The following is a 23,923-nucleotide window of genomic DNA, read 5'->3' as shown; positions in this document are numbered from 1 at the left end:
ACTGGGGTAGAGGTGTATCTGGTTCTGCTTAGTCCATTTTTCAATAGGAACATGGAGATGGAGATTAAATCTGCAGGCAGCCCTCATCTCTTCAGCAGTTTATCCTCCATTTCTAGTCAGGAGCTCTGTATATGATAGCAGATAGATTTCTATGCAAATATCTATGTAAATCCTGCAGATCATACGGGCTGACTTCACTGAGTGGGGATTTTAAATAGCAAGAGCATATCAACACTTAAAATATATTGTTTCCTTGAAAATGTCCCTAGCAATAAAACATTGGGGCAAAAAGTAGACAATACATAAGGGGCCTACTTTTACCAGCCGAAATCAATGGCAAAGCTCGTATTGACTGCAGTGAGAGCATAGTTGGATCCAAACAGTCTCTAAATAGAATAAACTGCTTTGAAGCCATAAACCCTGTTTAACTGGCCAGTTAAGGCAAGTTTACAGCACCTCTGTATTATCAGAGCAGCACAATACTGCCAGACCCTAATGTGACCCAGTACTTTTTGTCTTCAGTGTCTTGAACACTATAGTTATGGACTTAAATATACTGGAAGTAAAACTTTAAATTAAATAAATAAGAATAGGCAGGATGCCTTGCATAAGCACTCCCTGTTTCTTTAACAACTTTCCATTTAACAGATAGCTATGGATACAGCTAAACTTGCTTTAGTCAATTTTAACATTCACCTACTTTGAAATAGGAACCAGAAGCATCCAAAGTGGGTTCCAGAGTTATCTAGTTTTATGAGAGCTTCTGTAAGTAACTTTGTTTGAAATAATGTTTTCTAACAATTGGCGAATCACAAGAGAACTTGTGCCTTCTTCAGAAACAATAAGTAATGGAGTTATTTGTAGATTTCTTTAGAGTAAACTTTTATGCTCTCAGTGCCCATGTTACGGCATGTCTACATTACGAAATTAGGTCGATTTTATAGAAATCAATCTTTAGTAAACCATTTTACAGAATTGTTCTCCGTATGTGTATATATCTCTCCTCACTATACGTTCCATTCATCTGATGAAGTGGGTGGTAGCCCATGGAAGCTTATGCTCAAATAAATGTGTTAGTCTCTAAGGTGCCACAAGTACTCCTGTTCTTTTTGTGGATACAGACTAACACGGCTGCTACTCTGACACCAACAGCAGTAAGAGACAGGTCTAGGTCTATGTGACTGATGACTCCTTGCTAAGAAGAAAAGATGGGCCTATTACCAGAGCTGATTTGGAGAACAGAAGGGTGTGCTGTTTGCTGGGTGCTAAGATACAGGATGTGGACCTGAGGCTGAAGAGTATCATAATGAGGGCAGGAAAAAATCCACTGATTGTGCTTCATGTGGGAACAAATGATACTGCTAGGTTTTTTTCTGGAACACATCTAGGGTGACTATGCCAGACTGGAGAAGTTGCTTAAAGAAATGTAGACTCAGGTGATCTTCAGTGGGATTCTACTTGACCCTAGAGGAGGAGAATGAATGCAAGACAAGATTATGATGATCAACAAATGGTCCAGGCAATGCTGGTGTAAGGAAGGTTTTGAGATGTTTGACCACTGGGAGGCATGCATGGACAAAGGACTGATCTCATGGGTTGCACTCCACCTGAGTAGGGTGGATGGAGGATGGCACAAGTGATTAAAAGAGCTTTAAACTAGGAACTCAGGGGAAATGGTTGGGAGATGCTCATGTAATCTCCACGCCTGAGTCTAATATTGCTAGAGAGGCAAATAAAGAAACAGAGAATACAGCAATGGAAAAAGAAACAGCAGTGAATAGGGGAATGGACATTAAGAGGAAACAGTGACAATACCAATTACACTAATAGTCAGGTAGGCAATACTGGCAGTACAATACTAAAAAGTTCTATAGCCATATGAATAAGAAGCAAATGAGGAAAGAAATGGGACTGCTAAGAACTGAAGATGGAGTGGACTTTTGGAGATTAAAGATAATCTAGGCATGACCCAGCATCTAAATGAATACTTTACCTCAGTTTTTAATAAGGATAATGAGAAGCTTAGGGGTAGTCACAGGATGGCTAATGGAAATGAGGATATGGAAGTAGAAATTATCACATCCAAGGTGGAAACCAAACTCAAACAGCTCAATGGGACTAAATTGGAGGGCCCAGATAATCTCCACCCAAGAATGTTAAAGGAATTGCCACATGAATTTGCAAGCCCAATGGCAAGGATTTTTAATGAATCTGTAAACTCAGGGGTCATACCCTATGACTGCAGGATTGCTAATGTAGTTCCTGTATTTAAGAAATGGGGGGGAAAGTGATCAGGAAAATTACAGTTTGACCTCTATTATATGCAAGGTTTTGGAACAAATTTTAAAAGAGAAAGTAGTTAAGGACATAGAGATAAACGGTAATTGCGATAAAATCCAACACAGTTTTACAAAAGGTAGATCATGCCAGACTAACCTGATCTCTTCCTTTGAAATGAGAACTGATTTTTTTAGACAAAGGAAATGCAGTAGATCTAATCTACCTGGATTTCAGTAAGGCATTTGATACAGCTCCACATGGGAAATTTTTAGTTGAATTGGAGAAGATGGGGATTAATTTGAGAATTGAAAGATGGATAGGAAATTGGTTAAAGAGGAGACTACAATGGGTCATGCTGAAAGGTGAGCTTACTAGTGGAGTTCCTCAGGGTTCGGTCTTGGGACCTGTAGTGAGGTGGCCTGGCTCCCAGGCGCCCCGGAGAATGAAGAGCCCAGCCGGAGGCCGGATTGGGCGGAGCTACGGAGCTCTGACCCTGCCTCGCAAAGGGTCAAGCACCGACCCAGAAGTATAAAGGCAGGTCCTCCGAGCTCAGTGAGGACACAGCCATCAGAGGGGCCGGACATCTGCGACCGAGCTCCTGCTGGGGAGGCCTGGCTGAGCCTGCCCCGCGCTTGCTACCCAGAGGAGGACTGGCCGAGCCTGCCCCACTCCAGCTGCCCGGAGGTGGAACCAAACCTGGCCCACGCTTGCTACCCCGACGAGGAGCTGAGCCTACCTTTCACCACCTACCCCGAGGATCCGCTGAGCCTGCCCGTGGACACTCACCCTGAGGAGCCGATGGTAGTTGACCCCTACGCTGACACCATGACGAACCAGGTAGGTCCTGAGGGGAAAATACGGAAGCAGCCCAGGGGCAGCCGACCCCAGTCAGGTTGCAGAGTTGCCAGAGCCAATGTCAGTGTGTTGTGGCCAGGATCCCCACTGACACAGAAGCAGACTGCCTGCCGCTGCTAGGGCCCCGGGCTGGGATGCAGTGGAGTGGGAGGGCCTGCGTCTCCCCTGTCACCCAATGTCTGGATGGCAGCCTCCCCCTCTCCCTGGGCCTGAGGAGGCCAAAGCTGAGAACTGTTATTGCTCAGCCCTGCTTAAGGGCCTGAGCCTATTTGACTTTGCTGTGTTTGCTGCCCCATCCTGGCCCAAGGGCCAGGCCTAGAACTGCTATTGCTCAGCCCTGCTTAAATGTCTGAGCCTACTTGACTTTGCTGTGTTTGCTGCCCTGCCCTGAACCCAGGGCCTGGGCTGGACAGACTGAACTGCTTGCTCGGGGTAGTGAGGCGTCCTGGCTCCCAGGCGCCCGGAGAACGAAGAGCCCCTCTCTCGACAGCAGACCCCTTTACAGGACCAATCTCATTTAACACTTTTATTACTGACCTTGGCACAAAAACTGGGAGTGCGCTAATAAAATCTGCAGATGGCACAAAATTGGGAGGTATTGCCAATACAGAGGAGGACCGGAATATCATACAAGAAGATGTGGATTACCTTGAAAACTGCAGTAATAGAAATAGGATGAAATTTACTAGTGCAGAGTGCAAGGTTGTGAATTTAGAGACTAACAACAAGAATTTTTGCTATATACTGGGGATTTATCAGTTGGAAATGACAGAGGAGGAGAAAGACCTGTGAGTATTGGTTATCACAGGATAACTATGAGCTGCCAATGTGATGCAGCTGTGAAAAAGGCAAAAAGAAGTATTTCCAGTAGAGATAGGGAAATGTTAGTACCATTATACAATGCACTGGTGAGACCTCATCTGGAATTATGTGTGCAGTTCTCATCTCCCATGCTTAAAAAAGGCAAATTCAAAATGGAACCAGCTCCCATGTATGTCTCAAGTACACTGCGTACTTGATTGGCTTTTAATCGGCAGATCTCATGCTCCGCTGCATCCAGATGGGCATCCAGGATGTAAGTGCTCACACCATCCATTCTGAGTCGGAACAGATGCACAGGTGCTTGCTTCTGTCCTCCTCACAGTACTGCTACTATTGTCACCACTTCCACAATTTGTGCTGAATAGGGCTTGACAGTTCCTTGCAACACTTGCTGGGAAAAGGGCTGAAAAGCAGTGTACCCAGTCCTTGGGAGGCCATCCTGGTAATAGCTACTTCCATTGGCAGCCCAGATGGTTAAACCCTGCTCCTTTGCTTTACTGAAGCTGGGTTCGATCCAGAAACGTGATAGAATGACTAGGTCCATTGCTGGAAGTGGGCACTCAAGTTCCTGGCGTTTGATCAGCAATGCTTACAGTAGTATGTTCAACAAGGATGATCTCTGCACTGTGATGTCTCTATTCAAGAGGTTGCAGGTCCAGTTGGCCAAATGAGGGGATGACACCCTGCCCTCGTTCACATGACCAGAAAGGATGTATCTTACTGGGGTGTGGGAAGTCCTGAGGATGACAAGGGATATCCCTGCCAGGTACTCCGAGTGGTTGAGTGCCCAAACTACAGAGTACCTCCCTTTCACAGGCATAGAACTACCTCTTGACTTCACTCACAACTCTGGAGCCATAAGCCACCAGCTGCAGCCCAGTCCCCTGATCCTGCAGGAGGACTGCGCTGATGCCACTGTCAGATGTTCCCAGTTACAAATAGTGTGAACAATTGGGTTTAGGGTAGGCTAAGGCCGATGTCTTTTTGGGGGGGAGGGGAGAGAGGACATATTTGCATATATAAGACAAAGACCCTAAGATGTGGACATCCCGTCACCCTAACCCCAAGCATCAGCTCGAGATTGGCACATAGGTTGGGGGTCGGGTGACTGGAAATTTTGCGTCACTTCTTCAAGCCTGAGGCTGCTCTGCCTTGGGCTGGTCCTTTGAGGCCCTATTAACTTGTGCCAGCTGTAAGCACCCGCAGAGAGGGCCTTTATAACAGACAGAAAATCCCCAGGAACGGGGTTGAGCATGAGGTAGGAGCCCAGGCTGGAATGATCCTCCTTATGGGCCAGCAGCACAGCGCCCCAGCTGCTTTACAGCCGAAGAGCATTCCTCTCCTTATGGCTAGTTGTGAAGACGCACACACCGCGTCACCGCGTCACACCTGCTGGCTGGAATGCGGTTTGCAGACACGCCATGTGTCGTCTAGGGGATTCCCGTGGGGTGGGGGGCATGTCCAATGCAGTCGGAGCTGTAGGGTAGCTCTGCGAGAACCGCTCCGTTCGTGTGGATGGGAAGCAGGGCTCTGACCAGCTGAAAGCAGGAGTCGGGCATATTTCCCAAGCGCCGGTTTCGGAGCCTGGCGCAAGCCTGTGCGGGGCAAGGGCCCAGAGTGGGGAGGGAGATGCACAGCCGGTGTAACGACAGAAACAGCGGCAGAAACTGCACCTTGTTGCAAAAATGGGGGGGGGTTGCTCAAAGTGTCGTTACAAGGGAAGGGGGCAGTTTCAGTTTCCTTTATGGAGAAGCCCAAGTTTCGCTTCTCCATAAAGGAAACTGAAACTGCCCCCTTCCCTTCCCCAGGCAGCAGCGCCCGTCACATGCTCGCCGATATTAAATGGGGCCCGCGCCCCTGCCAGGCGCTTCAGAGGGCTGCAGCCCAGCGCAGTGATGCAGCTGGCCGAGATGCGCGGCTTACCCCAGGCGCTGGCGATGCTGCTCCGGGTTGTCCAGGCGCAGCTGAGCGCCCTGTGGCTCTGCCTAGCGCCCTTCTCCTGCTGGCTCCGGGGGGGGCTGCTGCCGGGGAGAAGCCCCCCGCTGCTGGAGGAGGGCGCTGGGGAGCCGGATGGCGCCGAGGTGCCCACGGTCCCCATCAGCGTCAACTATCACTTCACTCGCCAGTGCAACTACCGCTGCGGCTTCTGCTTCCACACAGCCAAGACCTCCTTCGTGCTGCCCCTCGAGGAGGCCAGGAGGGGGCTGGCCATGCTCAAGGAGGCGGGTGAGTCTGCCCCACTGCTGGCCCTGGAACCTCCGGGGTGACCTCCGCTGCTGGGACCAGGGTTGTAGGCTGAGGGTATCCGCCGGCCGCCTGGCTGGGTCATCCAATTAGTGCAGCAAATACTCTGACATGGTCCAGATTCTGACTGATTGCTATTATTATTAATAATGATTATTTTAAATATATTATCCAAATGTTGAATTTAATGGGGAAGGAAATTGACAACATTGCCCCTTTTGATCAAAAAATTCCCTAATTCTCCCTTCCTCTGTACCTTTTTCTACTAGCCCTGAATTAAAGCTGTGACCCAGACCTAAAGAAGCCCAGCAGACTAGGTTCAATCTCCAACTCTCTCCTTATTCAGTAATGTGCTGAAAAAGTATTGAAAATACAGTATAGGAGACAAATTTGGAGCAGTGCTGCAGTGTGGCATCTTCATAAAATGTAACCAAAAGTTCTCCCAGGTAAAAAAAATAAACCTCCTTTGCCATTTCAGATGAAGAGGTTTAGTTTTGGCTCAACTAGGAGGGAACTCAAACTGCACCTGAAAGTTAAAATCTAGTTGCTGCCTTAAAAGTGAAAAAATACAAAAACTGCAGTAGAGGCTGGTATCATCTAAAAGTAGGGAAGCAAATCAGGCTTGTAAAGGTCTGGTTTACAAGTAAAGAGGATTGATTATTATATTATTAGCCCACATTTTCAAAGCTTGAGTTCCTGAAGATAGCCTGCTAAATCCATAAATAAAGTATCTAAATGTGGATTTAGAAGTAGCTTTTCAGATACCCTGGTTTGAAAATATTGGCCTTATAATTTAATGATTTGTAAATAATCTTCAATACAATAATGTGCATGGTACTTTACATCGTGAATAGAGATGAGGGGTGAAATCTTGGCTCCATTGAAGTCAATGGGAATTTCATATGTTTATGAAAATCATAGCAAAACTTTAGCAGAAAAAGAGGTTTCCCCTCTTCATACATATTTGAAACAGTTTATTGAACTCAATGGGAGCTCTATGGACTGTGGTTCACCATTAGTATATCTGTGCAAATCATCTGCATTCTTCTGTGCATACGTTGTGAGAAAAAGGTCCCAAAACTTAAATTGATCCAATCTAAATAGCATTTCTTTTTTTTTGTCAAATACTAGGTATGGAAAAAATAAACTTTTCAGGAGGAGAGCCATTTCTGCAAGAGAGAGGAGAATTTGTGGGCAAATTGGTCCAGTTTTGCAAGCAGGAACTAAAACTGCCAAGTGTCAGCATTGTGAGCAATGGCAGCATGATTAGAGAACGATGGTTCAAGCGTTACGGTAAGAAAAAATGATGTATATGTTTATAAAGATGCACAGGTTTCAGGAGTCTTTTCAATTCAACTTTATAGTAAGGAGTCTGTCTGTGGATATTTTTTAATAATATATTTACAGTAAATGCAAACAAAACCAAATAGTTTTATATGTACTTTTAGATCAGAGGTATTTATACTGACTTTAAATACATTAGCCCCAGGTGTCCCCATGTCTGTGTAGAAGAGGGATGTGTCACCTTTGAGATGCTCTCCAGTTCTCCCATGACCGTGTGGAATCCTCTTTGATAGGGTTCCTCATGATGGGTTTTGAGGGTGTACTTGAAGGTGGAGGGTGGCAGAGCTGGGCACTTAATGACTCTTTCCTACAGACATTGAATATAATTTAATGTTTTGTCTATTTCAGGTGAATATCTAGACATTCTTGCAGTTTCCTGTGATAGTTTTGATGAGGAAGTCAATGTTTTAATTGGCCGTGGACGAGGAAAAAAGAACCACATTGAGAATCTCCAAAGACTGAGAAAGTGGTGCCAAGATTATGCTGTGGCTTTTAAATTAAATTCAGTAATTAATAGATTTAATGTTGACGAAGATATGAATGAACAGGTTAAGGCACTAAATCCTGTCCGATGGAAGGTAAGCAAGAAATACAAGGCCACATGTACTCTTCTCAGGGAAAGGGGAGAAGCAGGAAGGTAGGGTTGCCAGGCATCTGTTTTTTGACTGGAATGCCTGGTTGAAAAGGGACCCTGGGGGCTCCGGTCAGCACCACTGACTGGGTCTATAAGAGTCCGGTCAGTGCGCAGCAGGGCTAAAGCAGGCTCCCTGCCTGTTCTGGCTCTGTGCGGCTCCTGGAAGTGGCTGCATGTCCAGGTCCTAGGTGCAGGGGTGTCCATGGGGGCTCCATGCACTGCCCCAGCCTGGGGTGCTGGCATCGGCTCCACAGCTCTCATTGGCTGGAAACCGTGGACAATGGGACCTGCAGGGGCAGAGCCTGTAGGCATGGGCAGGGCGCAGAGCCCCTTGGCCCATCCACCTAGGAGCTGGACATGCCGGCTGCTTACAGGAACCGCCTGAGGTAAGTGCCGGCCGGCTACAGTCTGCACCCTGAACCTCCTTCCACACCCCAACACACTGCTCCAGGTTGAAACTTCCTAACCCCCTCCCACACTCCTAATCCCCTCTTGTACCCCAACCCAAGCCCTGATCCCCCTTCTGCACCCCAATCCCCACATCCCCAGCCTCACCCCCGAGCCCACACTCCCAGCCAGAGCCCACACCCCCTCAACACCCCAAACCCTTCCCCCAGCCCTGAGCGCTCTCCCATACTGTGAACCCCTTAGCCCCAGCCTGGAGCCCCCTCCTGCACCCCAAACTCCTCATCTCAGGCCCCACCCCAGAGCCCGCATCCCCAGTTGGAGCCCTGACCACCTCCTGCACCCCAATCCCATGCCCCACCCCTGAATCCCCTCCCATACTACAGACCCCTTGGCCCCAGCCCGGAGCCCTCTCCTGCAGCCCAAACCCTTCATCCCCAGCCCCACCTCAGAGCCCACACCCCCGCACCCAAAACCCCTCCCTCAGCCCTGAGCTTCCTCCCATACTGTGAACCCCTTGGCCCCAGCATGGAGCCGCATCCTGCACACCAAACCCCTCATTCCTCGCCCCACCCCAGAACCCGCATCCCCAGCCGGAGCCCTCACCCACTCCCATGCCCCAATCTCCTGCCCAAGCCCAGAGTTCCCTCTCACACCTGAACCCCTCATTTCTGTCCCCATCCCAGAACCCGCACCCCCAGTTCAAGCCCTCACACATCCTGCACTCCAAACCTCTGCCCCAGCCTAGTGAAAATGAGTGAGAGTGGGGAAGAGTGAGTGATGGGGTGTGTGTGTGGAGGGAGCAGGGTCAGGGCCTCAGAGAAGGGTGGGACAAGGGTGTTTGATTTTGTGCAATTAGAAAGTTGGCAACCCTCCAGGAAGGGGGCATGGTGGAGCAGAGCTCCACTATGCCTGATCTTCCAATTGGGTGAGATAGAGCTATGGCTCTAATTTCTGATGGCACTTGGTATCAAGGATTCGTAACCGAATCCCAGACAGGCCACCTCCCTCACTGCATTTGAGTGACACTCAGATACTATCAAGAATTTGCCCTTTTGTGTTATTTGCAAGGAAATATTTTTTCACCATAAAGAAGTCTGGTGATTTTGGGACATATAGGGAAAGTCATGTTTTTTTATAGGAAAAAAAATGGAAAATGTCATATTACTTTGAAAAAAGGAAAAAGTCTGAATACACAATATTAATTATTATTAAGTATATTTTTCATTAGAAAAGTGTTAAATAGCTGTCCTCTTTAGTTTAAAATCTTGTAAGGCTGGCATGCTTTTAAATGTGCAAAGACATGTGGAAGAGTCTTTCTCAATAGTTAGAGCCTGATCCGCCACTCTATTACACTAGTTTGCAGCATTTTAATTCCATTGAAATAAATATAATTGAACCAGACTAAAACTGGTGTAACACAGTGGGGCATCAAGCAGTTTGATCGCTAGGAAAAAAATTATGTAAGAAATCTTGGCCCCACTGAAGTCAATGGCAAAATTCTCATTGACTTTAATGGGACCAGGATTTCATCCGATTGGTGTCTCTCATTTATGCTAGTCTTACGCTCCATAGTATGCTGGTGTCATTCCGTTGACTTCACTGAAGATTCAGCCAGTTGAAACCACTGTGAAAAGAGAGACCCAGGGCTTCTCAGTCATGGTGGAGTTTATGTTTTGTTTTTTCCCATGGTAATTATGACAGATATACAACCTGCATCATATACTTTCCGTCTTTCAGGTATTCCAATGCCTACTCATCGAAGGAGAGAATACAGGTGAAGATGCATTGAGAGAAGCAGAGAAATTTATTATCAGCAATGAAGATTTTGAACAATTCCTAGATCGCCATAGAGAGGTCTCATGTTTAGTACCAGAATCTAATCAGAAGGTAAAATGAAGCTATTCTTTGATATTTCTTTATTATCAGAAACTAGAAAATAGCATGATAGCTAATGTTTTGCTTACTAATACTTTGCTTAGAAGTTAGACAATATAATTCCTTTAGCAGCGGTTTTTTTTATATTTGGAGAATTTTTTACAAAAATCTATTATATATGGAGTGAAAAGCACATAACACTGGGATACTTACAGTTATGGAGCCCAATTCTGCCCCCACTGAAATCAGTGGGAATTTTGCAATTGATTTCTGTAGTAGTTGGACCAGGTAATGTTGGTGGTACGAAGGTAGATTGGAGCATTTAAAAATACCAATAGCGTAACAGTAATAGGCTAGATTTTCTAAGCGAAAACCTGCATAGTGAATTTAAAACAAAATAAAATAAAAAAGAATCCAGAGGAATTTAGTGCCAGATCACAACATTTAAGGATGGTCACATTTTAATAGATAAGTTTTTTAAAATTCAGAACCCAGTTTTCAAATGTGGACGCCTCAGTAGATTATATCTTTCCTTTTGAATTTCATATAATCATTTAAACATGTAAAATGGGTATTCACTGCACATATCTAAGTGCTGATGTGAACATCCAAGTAAGTGATTGGATATATTTTAAAAGCACCTGTATCCATTTGAGCACCCATATTTCATAGATTCATAGACTTAAGGTCAGAAGGGACCATTGTGGTCATCTAGTCTGACCTCCTGCACAATGCAGACCACAGAATCTCACCCACCCACTCCTGGAACAAAACTCTAACCTATGTCTGAATTACTGAAGTCCTCAAATCATGGTTTAAAGACCTCAAGGTGCAGAGAATCCTCCAGAAAGTGACCCGTGCCCCATGCTGCAGAGGAAGGCGAAAAACCTCCAGGACCTCTGCCAATCTTCCCTGGAGGAAGATTCCCAACTCCCAAATATAGTGATCAGTTAAACCCTGAGCATGTGGGCAAGACTCACCAGCCAGCACCCAGGAAAGAATTCTCTGAAGTAACTCAGATCTCACCCCATCTAACATCCCATCACAAACCATGGGGCATATTTATCTGCCAATAATCAAAGATGAATTTCAATCTGATCCTTAAACCAAACAAAAAATGGTAGTCAAGAAACAATTTGTGTTTTGGTAAAAAGCCACCTTCATGGTTCTCTATCTGCTACTCACTAAGAGCATGATCCAAAGTTCATCAAAGTGAATGGAAAGACTCCAACTGATTCCAAAGGACTTTGGATGGATACTTATTATGCCTATATCTTACTTATCCCCTAACTTTCACTAAAGGCATTGATTTTAGTTTGTCTAGTAATTTATAGTTTTTTTTTTTCTATGCTTTTACAGATGAGAGACTCATACCTCATTCTGGATGAATATGTAAGTTTTTGTTTGCTACTTAATGAGTTAATATTTGTCTATCAGTTAATATGGGCTAAGCTATTATTCATGGTTTAGCAGGCTAAATTACAAGTATTTCAGTTTTAATTTTACCCCTGTACAGCACTTTTCACATCTTTCTGAAAGAATGGCCTGCTACATGTGGATGCAAGGAAATTGTATTCATCATCATAAACATTTAGACAGCTCAAACACAGGACCTGATCCTGCAAATGGACTTGAGTGAGCAGCTTCACAAGCGCATAGGAGTCCACTTGCATGCAACCAATTGCAGGGTCAAGATAATAGTTTACACGTCTGTTATATTTGATCCTCACTGTGAAATTCAATTTGCAGAACTAATTTGTGTGGGAATGTGTATTCTTTACTTATATGTAAACTAAGCAGGATATTTTCTAACTCTCTTTGTACCATCTTTTAGGAGAAAAAAAACCCCTGGTCCTGCAAAGGTTTACTCATGTGCTTAACTTTATACTTGCGAGTAGTTTCATTGGCTTCAATGGAATTACACTGCATAGAGCTAACTATGTGCATGAGCTTTCATAGGATTGGGGTTTAAGTTAATTAATTTTGTAGAAATACTCCACTTTTAGCCACTTTCTAATTTTCTTAATCTATGAATTTCCTAGATGCGTTTTCTGAACTGTAGAAATGGACGGAAAGAACCTTCCAAATCTATCCTGGATGTAGGCGTAGAACATGCTGTAAAATTCAGTGGATTTGATGAGAAGATGTTTCTGAATCGAGGAGGAAAATATGTGTGGAGTAAAGCAGATATGAAGCTAGAATGGTGACTCAAAGTATTTTTTTATTGTACATGAACTTTGTAGTACGATAATAATAATTATTTTTGACATAAGTATTGTATATTTGTTTCTTATTTTTATGATTTATATATATGCCAAATACCATTTTTAATTAAAAGTAGAGTAATGTTAATTGCAGAGAAAATAGTGTGTGTAACTTTAAATTTTAGCTTGCTTAAAACTAATCTTTTTGAAATTTAGCTTGTTTTCATCTACTGTGTACTCAGGGATTGCTAAATAATGATTGAACTTAGATATAAGATGATCTCTGAAATCGAGTACCTACCTAGTCTCTTAAAATTCTTAGACTACACCTTCCACTGTGGTAAAATATATTGTAAAAATATATGTAGTTCTAGGCATAAAGAGTATTGCATTAAATTAGAAAAAGTCATATAGGAAATAGTTTTAAAACTAATAAATCAGTGACTCAGTAAAACAACAAATGCAACATCATAATATATTTCTTTAATGACTAGTTAGACAGGTAGATTTCTTATCATGAAGCTTGTTCTGCCTAGTTCTTAAGAAATAACAAGTTACAATTCCAGGCTAGGTCACTAGGGGGCAAATCAGTAGCGCTTTGAAGACAATGCTGACATTTTCTTGAGTAAGAACTATTGAATCGGGCTAGTTACCATAATATATGACTGAGGCATAGGTTAAATTAAGTTAAATGGAAACCAGTGCCAAGTGAAACATCCAATTTTCACTTTGCAAGCATTTATTTATGAAAGTGCATATTTCCTCCAGTATTTGTAAATGTGATGCAGGGTGCAATTTTCTCCTGTTCACTAGAGCACACTACTTTTGTTAGAGGAGAATATGAAATTTTTCCCAAAACATAATCATGTTTTTACCCTTGATGGCAAACATTATTTCACTGGAAACTGACCATGTTTCCCATGGGAAATAGCCTTTTGTTTTAATAAAAAGTATTCAAGGTAAAAACCAAATGTTTTGCTTTTTACGTGAATCCACTCAAATCTTACTTTTTAAATGATTTTTTCCCCACATCCAGCTCTCGTGGGGGAGCTCTTTTTAGAGAGAGTGAACAGAATTCTGTAATGGCTGCCTTGTGTTAAAGAAATGCTAGAGTTATTTGCTGTATATTTGCTAAGCTAGGAAGTCAGAAACCACAAAGTTCACATACCATATGTCTTCGTTTAGAAGTCAGCTTGGCTTAGTAATCACCCTTATTTAGTAGCTGCACCAATAACATACAAGCTGTGAGTGAAACCAATTAAATTTAATAACAGCCACCTTTGATTTAAAGGGGTAGCATCAACTTGAAATATAGTAAACTCAAAAACATGAGTTAGAAGTAATTTCAGTTATTACACTTGTGTCTCAGCCCCCCTGCCAATCGTGATGGTTTTACAGTTATGTTTTTCTACTTTTAAAAATGTTTTTTTTTCTCTTCCTTATTTTTTGTGTGAAAAACTCTACAAATGGGCAACTCACTGAGGATCCGATCCTGCAGACACTTATGTGTGAGTAACTTTACTCCCATTGAACTTAGGCCTGGATCCTCAAAGATATTTTGTCTCCTAACTTCCACTGAAATCAGTGAGAGTTAGGTGCCTAAATATCTTTGAGGATGTGGGCCTCAATGCTTACAATTACTTACATGCACAAGAGTTGGCAGCATCTGGGCCATAGCATGTGTCAAATGCTAGTGTAAATAAATAATAGCGAAATATACATGTTTTCTCGGATTTCTTTCAATTATAGTACTTTTACTTCTTGTTTCAACAATAATAGGTAAAGTATTTTCGGAGACAAATTAAACTTTTAATTTCACTCTTTAAAGCTGCAGCACTAGATGATCACAATGGTCCCTCTGGCCTTGGAATCTATGAAAGGGAGAAGTAATTAAATGTAATAGAAGCCACAGCTTCTAGATAGTTCTATGGTATTACGCCCCGCTGAAAAAATGGGGAAATATTTTTAAATAGTAATTCCTTAGGTCTGTGTTTTATTTTCCTAATCATAATGACGTAGAGCCCTTAAAGAACAAAAGAGTGTCGAGAGAATTCTGCAATCATTATGTTGCTTATACATAGATTTTTTTCCCCCTCAAGGCATTTTAACTGCTCCAGATAGAATTAAAAGGCTTGATCCCACAATCTTTAGGTGAAATTCCCCAGGACCTCAGTTGGAGTTTTCCCTGAATAAAGACTGTGGGACAACACCCAAAGTATATACTTGTGTCCTTGGATATGATTTTTTCTTATGGCTAAAATCATGGATCCAACATATATCCTCTGTACCCAGTCAGCTGAGGAGTTTGAATTCTCTGTGATTGCTGGTCTAGCCCCAGCTTGAGGAATGGCTAGTGTATCCTTGTATCATTAAATCCATCAACCTACTGCTAACCCAAAATGCCTGCTGTGTAGCAACATACAGGGAGCCTCCTCAGGTATGAGCCACACACACAGAAGTATACAACCCCTATGCAAAAAGCAACAATGAGTCCTATGGCACCTTAAAGACTAACAGATGTATTGGAGCATAAGCTTTCGTGGGTGAATACCCACTTCATCAGACCCCTGTGCAGACTCTTTTAATCTTGCCACCCTTCTTGCCTCTCTGTCATTTGCACAAGATAAATGCAACAGTTTTGCTACAGAAATAAAAGAGTTAGAGAGCAGAAGCTAAAAAGTGAATAGAAAAGCAACTAAAAAACACTCAGACATTTAGAAACATTTGAAAAGAATGATAAAGAGCCAAAATTTTCAGTGCTGTGAAGAGAGTTCTGATTTGTGTTCTTACTTTTCACATGGAATTCAGTCCTGTGGAATTTTCATCATCTTTACTACAATATGCAATAAAAAAACCCCCAAACCTGCTGTATGTGGTATTGCTTCAAAGGAGATGGAAATTGTCTGCACCAATATACATCACAGTGAGAACTTGCTTTAGTTTTTAACATACTTTGAAGGCTAAACCTTAGCAGTGAATAGATACTTTTAAAGTTTGTTTTTTTACTGTAACAAAATGAAGGGTTTTTATCAATAGCTATAAGTTTCAGTATTAATCTAGAATTATGTGTGCTATTTTTATACAGATACAGTATATAGATGTGGTTCCTATTAGAACAAATTGTATATTTTAGGCCCTGATCAGTTATACATGCGCTTGACTTTCAATATGTGACTTTAGGTCTCAATCCTGGAAACACATAAGTGCTTAACTTTACTAGCATGAGTAATCTCATAGTAGTTAAGAACCTGCATATGTGTTTGCAGGATCAGGCATTAGCTTGCACAGTAATTTGTTAGCACTTTTATTGCTTTTCATATTAGGAAAAGTGACAGGTAGAAAGAGCTTAATGCACCTGAAGTCAGTAAGAATTTTTTCTGAGTAAGTAATGTAGGATATGCCCTATCTGATGTGCTTAGCTTTCATTATAAAGTGTAACTGTAATATTTTAGTGTATTGCAGAAATATGATGTTGAATTTATTTATTATTACTACTGAATTTTTTTAAATGTTTTGTAAAAAGCTTATATTAATATGTTCTGCATTGTAATAAAGTCTTTTAACTTTCTTAAAGTACCTATAGTATATTTTTGTAACGTATAACATTGAACCATATAATCTATCATATTCACAAGGAGTGTTCAATTTTGAATCTAAGATTCTAGTTTAGCAACAAACTCTGTAAGAATGCCTTGACCATGCAGAGCTGATTGCAGGATCTGGGGCTAAATGTAGATTCTTTTCTTACTGCAGTGCATTTGTTATGTGGGACTAGGACACAAAAGATTTGGGTTCTATTCCCAGTTTTACCACCTTGGGCAAGTCACATCCTGTCTCTGTGTCTCACTTTCCCCATCTGTGAAATGGGGATAATGATACCAATCACCTTTGTAACTCCTTTCAGATTTACTGACCAGAAGTGCCATGTAAGAGCTAGATATCAATAGTATATGACTGAGTTGATCACTCCATGTTATATGAACACAATTATGTTACATTGTATTGTCAACCTGACAGGCTATATTGCTATAGGTATTTGAAAGGCACAAAAGGGGTAGATCATCTCTTTGCCTGTGCAGATAGAAGTGACAAAACCTGGTGGCTCCAAGGTGCGAGTAGTTGAAAGTGATACCTATATAGCATCATCCACCCATCTTTGGGGTACAGTGTAAGCTCCTGCATTGGCGGTCCAAAAGATTGAGGTTTCATAGTTCTTTGGGTAGGCTTGCATGGCTGGCATTACTATATTTTGCAATACTAACATTTTCCATCCCAGTGGCAGGGATGTAATCTAGTTGATTTAAAGGAATATTTCCCATTTCTAATGTCTATGATTATCGTCTCCTGCCACTGTTCTTCTCTTGGCTTGTGCACAGAGAGAGAGAGACCGGCTATTGTTTGACGTCCCTTCTAAAATCATCAATGCTCCTCAATAAACTTTTCCTCCTGCTTCTTTAGCAGGCAAATCTATCCTCCATCTGTTTTTTTCTAATTTCAATAGTCTCTGTTGAGTTGCTGAATGATTTGATGAACCAGGAAGAGAGAAAATGGTGCAGAAACCAAGCATTCAGATACTGGGTGCTGGAATAATTTTATACTGCGGCTGCTGAACAGAAACCATGTATTTGGTGTTTGTTATAACTACTCCAAACCAGCAGCACCCCTAGTTCCAGCATCACTGTTCAGATACTCAGGGAACGGTAACGTAGGCCACTTTGAATTAGGGCAGTTTTAAAAGCGAGAGACAGGGTATGCCTCGCCAGCCTTGCTGCCAAAAGGGAAACACGTTCTGAACTGCCCCCAAACGAGCCCCGCAATAGGGAGGCTGCTTCCACATGGGGGAGACTTGTAAGGGAGGAAGTGGGAGGATGCATCTCGCTAGTTGTAGTGAGAACGCGGGGTCGGCAGAGGGCGCCCACGTGGGCTTGCTGGAAACCTAGCGGCCGGTTCTAGGCAGCCAGTCAGCGGCTGCAAAACCACTCAAGCTTAATGGCGTCTTTGTGCTTAGATTAGCTGCTGCCTCCCCCGCCACCTGGAAAGTCCCGAGCAGTGCACCCTTGGCTGCGTGGCTCACGGGGCAGGGTTAGGAGCAATGCCAGGCGCGCGGCCGCCGCCCTGCCCAGGCTGCTAAGCGTGCGGTGTATGGTCCATGCAAGCGGCTGCAGGGCGCAGGAGGCGCCCGTTTTGGGGAGGCAGCCGGCGCAGGCACGGAGGCGACAGCAGCATCTCTTCTTCCCCGCCGAGGCTGCAGCGGCAGACGGGTAAGGGGGAGCGGGGGGCAGCGTCCTGGGCATCCCTGTATCGCCCCAGAGGCGGGGAGGTGGCGTGAACTTGGCGGTGGTACTTAGGCCAGTGGCACCTCGGAGCCGCTCGTGCGGGGTGTGTTGCGGAGGTGGGGGGGTGTCAGAGCTGTAGAGCCGCCCCAGGTGGGGTTGTAGGTTAGGCCAATGTGTAGTGTCAGGGCCCAGCACCCAGAGGATACGTGGGGGATCTGGGTCTGTCCTGCCCTCTTTTGCTCCATATCCGCGGTGAATGAATGGCAGTGAGCCACGGCGTCTTCGGGCTGTTTCGTGCCCCAGCAGTAATCGCGCAGGAGAGAGGCAAGAGTGCATTGATACTGTGTGTGTGTGTGACTTCACCATTGTAGCCTCCTGTCCCAGCAGCACTGGCGCCCACCCTTCTTGTGACTGAGCTCAATTGCTGCTACTGCCTGGGGTCCTATTTGTGCAGCCCCCCACCCCACCCCCTGCATCTCTTGCTCCAGAAGATGTGGGGCAAAGGCCCAGATGTGGGGCAGAGGCTGGGGTTTGCACAAGCCCAGCACCAGGAGGAAGATGCAGCCAGGCGGGCGCTGCCGCCTCTGCCACTTTGCTATTCCGATTCCACTCGGCTTGTTAGCGAGGAAGAAGCAGCGAGACAATCTCTCAGGCTAATCCTTTCCAGCGACAGATTTTTTGCAGGAAAAAAAGGCAAGAGTTGCCAACCCTTGGCTCTGCCTGGAGTTGTGAAGTGTGGTGGTGGAGGAGGGGTGGCTGTATGGAGGGTGAGGGGGCTAGGGTTTTTTTTTGTTTTTTTTTTTGGTGTGGGTAGGGGGCAGGGTGGTGGCCCCTCTACCCCTCTGATCCCTTTGTGCTGTGTCCAGCTTTCTGTTAAAGGGAGAAAGTTTTATTTTGCTTCCCCCAGCCTTCTCCACCTGTGTCTAGTGCAGGTGGGTTGTGATCATATGAACAATTTGCCTTTGTGCTGCAAGGTGGGGGTGCAGGTTTCTTGTAGGGAGCTGCTGCCAAGGCCTAAAAACCCCAGAATGGGCAGAGAGTCTCAAATTATGGTGGAAAGAGAAACAGAGTTACTGTGTGTCTTGTGTGCCCACCTTCTCAGGGGAACAAAAAACTGGCAGAGGGCTCCATGCACACTCCAGTCCTGGCCATGATAGCCCCACTCACTGTGAATTTGGCTGCTGCTATTATTCTTGGTGTCCATGTTTTAAACAAAGCCTTATGAAAGGGCTTGCAGGAAACCCATCCTGTGTCACCAAGGGCAGTTAGTGATTGCATTAGGGAGAGCTGGTTGTAGATTGGGTGGGGGAGGGAAGAAATGAGGCTGCCTAGTGTATTGTGCCATGCTTCTCTGTTGCCCCTTTTGTTCAACTGTGCTTGCTTTCTGTGCTGGACGGGAACCTAGGGCACAGTTAGTTAATGCTGTAGGTCACCATAGGGTTTTTCAAATCCACTTACATAAAGGGCTCTATTTTAGTCTACACACCCTCTGTACAAGTATGAGATCCTGTCACTGGTTTGGGGTCTCTCTCTTTATTTTTTTTATGAGTAATTAAAAATAAATGTTTCTTCTTTTGTACAACAAGTCTTAAAGAACTATGAAGGTGTTTTGACTTTTCTTTGCCAGAAATGGTATTATTTCAGTTTAAAGAACCTCTGGTAAAGGCTGTTCAATTCTAGAGACATTACCAAACTATAATAGCTATCATGAAATGGTATTATTTCAGTTTAAAGAACCTCCGGTAAAGGCTGTTCAATTCTAGAGACATTACCAAACTATAAATGAGGAAAAATTGCTAAAGATGGTATAGCTCACAGAGGCTGTTTACAGGAACTGTAACTTAAAAAACCCTGATCATACTCCATACTTATTAACACTCATATATCTTTTGTAATATGATAGTTAGAGAGGAACTAAACCATTTCAGAACAATTTTGTATCTTGAAGGAGAGCTACCTATTACTGAATAGTGATGGGAACAAGTCTCGTAGGGAGAATGAATAAGCATGAATCCTCCTGAGATATGGACAGCAGTCTCTTTTTAGCCAACATTTTAGGGGTGAAAAGGTTTGGCTGGTTTTGGGTTATAAAAGTGAAAAAAAGTGGTTTCTGATTTTTTTCCCTCACTGATACAAAAGTGATATTGTCCTTGATCTTATCAACACAGGAATAAGTAGTAACCAGATCGTAACTAGCCTGATTTTTCTGAAAGGTTTACCGCCCTCCAATTCATTTGAAAAAGGCAGGCACTATATCACTATATGTAGTACTTGCTCTTGGAGCATTGAATTGAGGAGAGATATTGATGAGGACTGAAAACTGACATTATACATTTTAATTTCAATCATATCCCTAGATGGTCAGTCACTTCCTTTTGTGAAACAAATTGAGCTTTACAATGATAATTTATGAATGAAGGACTTATTTTTGGTTTGTTTACATGGTGAAATGATTTGTTTGTAAGAGTTATGGCTTCATTTAATGGCAGGAGAGAGATCACTTGATCATTACCTGTTAGGTTCATTCCCTCTGGGGCACCTGGCATTGGCCGCTATTGGCAGACAGGATACTGAGTTGGATGGACCTTTGGTCTGACCCAGTATGGTGGTTCTTATGTTCCCAGACTGGCTAGCAATAGTGCTTTGGAGATGAGATAAAGAAAGGGACAAATCTTTCTTTCTTTGAGGACAATGAGTTTTGCTACTGATTTCAATAGGGAAAAAATTAGGCCAGAAGCGTGGGTCTGGTTCATGCTTTATTTCACCCTTAGTGTCACCAGTGTCCTGGAAGTAATCCTTCTTACATATGTATCTTTGTATTCTATTATATCAATGTTAATGTGTAATTTGACATTCACTGATCTAAACTACAGGTCATGATGAATATATTTACAGTAACAAAACATACCAGGTGTGTAAGTGTGTGTGTGTGTCTCTTTATACATGTGCACACACTGATTGCCAGATTGTGCGTTAGTTGTAGACACTGCCACAATAAGTGTGAGGCTGATAAACTTTGATTTTAAGCTACTAAAAGATGTTTTCATTGTGTAACCCTTTTGCCTCTCTGAGTTGGCAGCAACAAGGGCCGGGTTCAGTATCCAGGGGTTCCGTTTCAGTAACACAATGCATAAATCCCGGCTCTGAGCCCGCCACCCAGTGACCTGGGACACTTACATACCACACCCTCCTGGCGCCTCTAGGAGGCAAGTACTTCCCTCATCGCCAAGCGACGGAGTCTGAGCTGTGCAAAACCTTTATGAAAGGAAGGAATCAATGCGCAGTCCTTTGGAGAAACACCACAAACAGAGTTATAACACAAACATAAACAAAAAAACCCACCCCAATACGTTTGGCAATGTCCTTTTCCCCCCTTAGGTGGTCTTAACAATCCACCAACCAACACCAAAAGTCCTCTGTCAATGCTCACCCCAGATTGCAAGAAGTCTATCTTGTGAGAGTCCATCCCCCCAGCCTGGGTGAAAGGGCATCTAACGTGGTCAGGGCCAAACTGCCCATTGAGCGTCCATGTGTTCTGCTGTCCACTTCTCATGAACTGCTCCCCGCTCTTACACCAGCTCCACTCTGCTCTCCGAGCGTCCTCACAAACTGCTTCGCTCCACAGCCTGCCCGTGAGCTGCTCCCAGTTGTCCCTGCAAACTGGCTTCAGAGCTCTGCGTCGCCCAGTGGCTAACTCCACTTCTGACAGCCGCTCCGCGCTCCCCAGCTGTCCCATGTGTCCGCTTCAGCCATCTCCACAAACTTCCACTAGCCAAATGCTCTGGTTCTGCCAATAATAGCTTCAGGCTCCCCCACTAGTTAGCACAGTACTCAGTGCTCCCAGCTCAGTAATTTCAGCTCTTTTGTGATTTCAACTCTTAGTGATCTCAGCACATAGTAGGGGAGCCCCAATGCTAGCGCACCATTTGCCCAAAGTGAGTTCAGCTCAGTAACCTGTATCTAGATTCTTAAGGGAATAAAGTCAACTCTGACATTCCACAGTGGAGCGAGGAGGGGTGGAACTGGTGCATCTGGCTCCACAAGGCAACTGCACCACAAGGCACAAATACCTGTCCCCAGCCTCTCTCAATTCAGTGGGTTTTGAAACCCTTGTCCCTTGTCTAGCAAGTACCACCCAACTGAGGTTGAGTCATTTCTGTCACAAAGCAGTCCCACAGCTCCCCATTCACACAATCATGGTGACAAACTTTTTTTTGCTCCTGCCCCAATAACAAAGAAATTGGGGATCCCAGAGCTGTTAAAATCACCATCCCAAGCAGCTATGGGCTTATGCTAAGTTGATGGTGGATGCCAATGCAAATCTGTCCACACCTTTTGAGATTCTTGACATTCTTTCCACACTCCCTACAATTCACCACCAGATGTCAGGAAACAGCTCATCCTGACTCTGCTTACAATTGTATTCGGACAGTTTGGTAGTAAATTATCGTTTTCCCACACCAATGCTTGTAGTTATTGGGCTAGATTGTCTCCATGTTTTGTATTATGTTAGGTACCCATTGACTTTTGGGTAGGAGACACCCTATTAATACTGTTAACTTTGTCCACTTTCAAGCTTAAAATATACAAAACATATATTGCAAGGGAGCCATTTGGAGAATTACAAATACATAGTTGGCTTTTATTACCACTTTTTCTAAAATCTTTTCATGTATCAGATTCTGTGGTTGTGAGAAGTGTTCATAATGTAATACGAGATTTGACATCTATTCCCCCAGCTAAACTCTTAGCCTTGTACTGTTGACTTAAGCGTCAGTTTTGGCAGCACAAAACATATGTTGGTAAGAATGGTGCTAGTGTACCTGGCGTTATCTGGAAAAGGCCCACAGACCTTTCTTGACCTGGGAGAGGCCTTCTCCTGTTGGACTTCTCAATGCTGATCCATTGCAAAAACTAACCCTGATCCTACAAATGGATCCCCACAGGCAGAACCTTCTGCCGTTGTGGATCTGATTGCAAATTTAGGGCCTGAGTGTGTTCCATAGCTTTTAAATTTCTTACCATCATGAAAATTAGGCTGCAGTATTAATAGTATGTGTGTGGTTTCTTGACCACATTGTTTTCAGTTTCCTTTTATAACTCTCAAACTGCACAAACCAGTTATAACCTAGCACAACACTTACTCAGTTTCATTGGTTTAATAATTCTGTATACTACTTGGTCTATTGTCTGTGTTTTTATAAACAGGCTGTCTCTAACTAGCTGTGCAGAAGTGAGTCACTGGTGTGCTGTTCATCTCCCTGGGAGCTGGTGAGATCCTTTCTGAAGGAGGACAGACTAGATGATCATAACGATCCCTTAAACATCCTTAAAAGCTATGAGCTTGGTACAGTTTTTGGATACATGGTAACCACGCTGCATTCACATTACACCAGTAATGAGAGTGGTTCCCTGCTTCTGGAAGCCATTTACATGAATTCATGTTAGCTATGCCACAGCCCTTCAACGTACACTGTGTGTGAATCCTGGAGCAGTCAGAGAATTCTTGCAGAACGCAGACTTTCAGCTAGCCCCTTTAAGTGTTTGCTGATAGTGAACTTTCTAATCACACTAGAGTTGCCTGAGACGCCACGTTTTAAAGATCTACTAAAAGGAAGGAAAAAAGAGAGGTAGTGAGAAAAATAAAATAATGTGTAGCCATAAGGAGAGGAAGGCATCCGAGGAGCAGGTTGGTCCTGGGCTCTAAAGAGGCAGCAGCAATTGCCGCATTCGTTCTATGACATCCCTTATATCTTGTTACTAGAAAATGAGATCCATGGTACGTGAGGGATAGTCACTTGCTGGGAGTCTTATTCATTGAGCTCTTTAGTTATGCTGTCCTGTGTGCACCACTGCAGCAGTTAAATGTGACCATCTCCTATGGTATCCCATAGAAACATGTACTAAATACTCCATCATAAGTTACTAAATAGCTATTTCCTCCCCTCCAGTTTTCTGTGTAGCACATACAGGAACTTCTC

At 43.8% G+C, this 23,923-nt stretch overlaps 2 protein-coding genes across 2 annotated transcripts in view; both read left to right on the top strand.

Moving 5' to 3' along the window:
• The first annotated feature begins 5,770 nt into the window (after window positions 1–5,770).
• RSAD2 (radical S-adenosyl methionine domain containing 2) lies at window positions 5,771–16,239 on the top strand. Its single transcript, XM_032767864.2, has 6 exons — window positions 5,771–6,183; window positions 7,333–7,494; window positions 7,894–8,123; window positions 10,325–10,474; window positions 11,822–11,854; window positions 12,505–16,239. The coding sequence occupies exons 1-6, from the start codon at window positions 5,853–5,855 to the stop codon at window positions 12,667–12,669; spliced, it is 1,071 nt and encodes a 356-aa protein (XP_032623755.1). The 5' UTR covers window positions 5,771–5,852; the 3' UTR covers window positions 12,670–16,239.
• A 1,353-nt stretch (window positions 16,240–17,592) lies between these two features.
• Window positions 17,593–23,923, top strand: part of RNF144A (ring finger protein 144A) — a 122,679-nt gene continuing 116,348 nt past the window's right edge. The window contains exon 1 of the mRNA XM_032767868.2: window positions 17,593–17,927. Within this exon, the coding sequence (XP_032623759.1) occupies window positions 17,816–17,927 (112 nt within the window). The 5' untranslated portion in view covers window positions 17,593–17,815. The remainder of the gene's footprint in view (window positions 17,928–23,923) is intronic.

The sequence above is a fragment of the Chelonoidis abingdonii genome, chromosome 3, assembly GCF_003597395.2.
Source record: "Chelonoidis abingdonii isolate Lonesome George chromosome 3, CheloAbing_2.0, whole genome shotgun sequence".
Lineage (NCBI taxonomy): Eukaryota > Metazoa > Chordata > Testudines > Testudinidae > Chelonoidis > Chelonoidis abingdonii.
The sequence above is the reverse complement of the archived record's forward strand: the minus strand, read 5'-3'. Positions and strand labels throughout refer to the sequence as shown.

Coding starts and splice junctions, on each gene's coding strand:
- RSAD2 (XM_032767864.2), top strand. CDS start 5,853: ATGCAGCTGGCCGAGATGCGCGGCTTACCCCAGGCGCTGGCGATGCTG. Junction 10,475..11,821: donor TACCAGAATCTAATCAGAAG/GTAAAATGAAGC, acceptor ATGCTTTTACAG/ATGAGAGACTCATACCTCAT. Junction 11,855..12,504: donor ACCTCATTCTGGATGAATAT/GTAAGTTTTTGT, acceptor TGAATTTCCTAG/ATGCGTTTTCTGAACTGTAG.